Source organism: Myotis davidii, unplaced genomic scaffold, assembly GCF_000327345.1.
Source record: "Myotis davidii unplaced genomic scaffold, ASM32734v1 scaffold247, whole genome shotgun sequence".
NCBI lineage: Eukaryota > Metazoa > Chordata > Mammalia > Chiroptera > Vespertilionidae > Myotis > Myotis davidii.
In genome coordinates, this window is record NW_006299593.1 from 3,861,315 (window position 1) to 3,864,089 (window position 2,775).

Below are 2,775 nucleotides of genomic sequence, written 5' to 3' on the forward strand. Positions count from 1 at the left end.
TATCAGTGCTTAAACTAAAAGCAAGTAATTAAAATTCTAGCCCTTAACAGGAACTTTCAAATTACAATTATTTTTAAAATCCTAAAGTTGAATAAGGTCTAAATTTTAGAAATAGTCAACTCTACACATAGAGGTATAGAAATCTATTAAAATATAACTCTATAACACTTAAAGTGACTTTGGTCACAACTCCACCCCCTTAGTTATGAGCTTTTTTTATAGGATCTTATTTGTAATACCCAGTCATGAACAAAATAATCATGTACATGTGAACTGGTAGTCATCTTTCATTAAATTCTGTGTAAATGTAACACTGCCCTATAGGAAAGAAGGTAAATAGTTTGACCTTTATCTCCCAATTATCTCCTGGCAATAAGAAGGATATGTTTTGACATTAATTTCCTATTTCCATAACTTAAAAAATAAGCCCCTCTGATCCGAAGCTGGGAAAAAGTGAGAGACAAAACGTTAAAATGTATCATTAACATATTTACCGGTTTGATTCGAAGCTGACCGCCCACCACCTCAAGAATCGCATGTCTTCTGGACACTCTCTTGTCTGTTATCTACAGTGGGAAAAAATAAAAATTTCAAATACAGCCACCTCCCCAAAAAACAACAACCACAACAAATCATGATTGTCCTCATTGAACAAAAAACCAAAACAACTCAGAGATTAAGAGACCTGCCCCAAATTTAGAGAATAAATGGCTAAGCAGAGACTCAAGCTTGCAATCTAACACATCCCAAAACCTACATAATGGTTTCCATTCAAGGCAGACATTTAGTGGGGATTCTTATCAATAATATTCATAAAATGAGAAAAAATCTATATAATATGTACTTATTAGAAAATATTTCAGATACAGGAAATGTAGTGTAGGTTATGATGACCAACGGCTTTTAAAAGCAGCAGTCCACTACGTGTAAAAGATAAGGCTATAGGCTTTGGGGTCAAGCAGACCTGCGTTTGAGCTCTGGAGCCATCAACACTACTTAAGACAACAGGAAGGTAGGAGAGGGAGTAGTGACAATCAAATGTTTACAGTGAAGACAAGACTCTCATCTAATATATAAATCTGCTTTCTGTGTTTGAACCAATAGTGCTCTACTTATGCTCACAATCATTTCTGCACACAAAAGTTTAAAAACTGTTTGCACTTTAAATGCTAAAATTGCCAATCAAGCCCTGGCTGCATGGCTATCAACACAATAGTTCAGCTTACCTTTGTCATTTATGGCTGATTCATGACAACATTTCAAGCAACAATTTAGGATAATTATTTGGTCCATCTTATGGTTACCTTGGTATCTATCATTTACCCACATCAAAACCAAAATTATAGGTAAAAGCAGACTACAGCTATGCCTAAATTCAATTAAATCCATTAGATTTGCAAAACCTGGCAAAATGTGAAACTACCAGGAATCAATACCCATTTTTTTAAGCCAGAGAGCAGTTCCACACTTAAGACGGTAACTGAAAAGTAGTAACATCAAGCATCACAGCAGAATGAATTCCACATCCATAAACTGTCCACACAGCTGCAAGTTAATATTTAGAATATTTTCTAAAATAAAATATCTTTTTTATTGTTGAAAATATTACAGATGCCCTCTCTTTCCCCCACTGTCTCCCCTCCTCCTCACTCTTGCCCCCTCTCAGACCTTGATTGAACTAAGTATCTAATGGCAGCCCTATTAAAATTAGCCACTATTAGCCACTATGGTTATTTCAGAAAAGTAAGTATAAACTATAATGTATCCTACCAGAAAAGAAAGGATGGAAATTCATTAGTTCCTATAATCTTCCCAATAATGTACCTTAGTAGGCCAAAATCAACAGCAGTTATCTGGTAACCCACTTTACCATTTGCATACAGCTTTCACTTAAGTGTTGAGATTCACTATAAACAGTACTCAATACTGTTATAGCTATTATTCACATTTTACATATTTGGAAATTGAAAGCTTAGAGAATTTAAGTAACTTCTGTAGGTCATTTTTGAGTAGGTAGTCCTCCAAATTCATACTGTTATTAATAAAAATATGTGAGAAAAATATTCATGTGATTCTACATCTACATGTAATCATTCAGACATAGTTTCAATAAATGCAAATTATTCTGTGGCTGAGAGTAAGAAGTTTATATTTCTAACTCGAATACTAAGATCTCATTGTTAAGTTCAATAATACAAGTCAATTTGCTAACCAATACTATCCTGTATTATAAAAGCCCAGCGACCAAAATGGCAGGATGACCAGAATGACCACGGCCCCTCGCCCTGGCTGGCCCCACACCCCAGTGAGCAGTTAGAGGTGATCAGGCAGGCAGGCAAGTGGTTAGGGGTGATCAGGCAGGCAGGCAGAGGCAGTTAGTGGTGTCAGACAGGCAGGCAAGTGGTTAGGGGCAATGAGGCAGGCAGGCAAGTAGTTAGGGGAGATCAGACAGGCAGGCAGAGGTGGTTAGGGGTGATGAGGCAGGCAAGCAGAGGTTGTTAGGAACAATCAGGCAGGCAGGCGAGTGGTTAAGGGCAATCAGGCAGGCAGGCAGAGTGGATGAGGTGATCAGGCAGGCAGGCAAGTGGTTAGGGGCAATGAGGCAGGCAGGCAAGTAGTTAGGGGAGATCAGACAGGCAGGCAGAGGTGGTTAGGGGAAATTAGGCAGGCGAGTGAGCAGTTAGGAGCCAGAGGTCCGGATTGTAAGAGGGATGTTCAACTGCCGGTTTAGGCCCAATCCCCAGGGATTCCTGCGGGATCAGGCCTAAACCAGCA

General features: G+C 38.7%; 1 protein-coding gene across 1 annotated transcript in view; it reads right to left on the reverse strand.

Moving 5' to 3' along the window:
• The window catches only part of APLF (aprataxin and PNKP like factor), a 39,008-nt gene extending 37,773 nt beyond the window's left edge, over nt 1-1,235 (reverse strand). The window contains exons 1-2 of the mRNA XM_006775353.1: nt 1,227-1,235; nt 495-566 (exon numbers count right to left, since the gene is read on the reverse strand). Coding sequence (XP_006775416.1) covers nt 495-566; nt 1,227-1,235 — 81 coding nt within the window. The remainder of the gene's footprint in view (nt 1-494; nt 567-1,226) is intronic.
• Between the last annotated feature and the right edge of the window lie 1,540 nt (nt 1,236-2,775).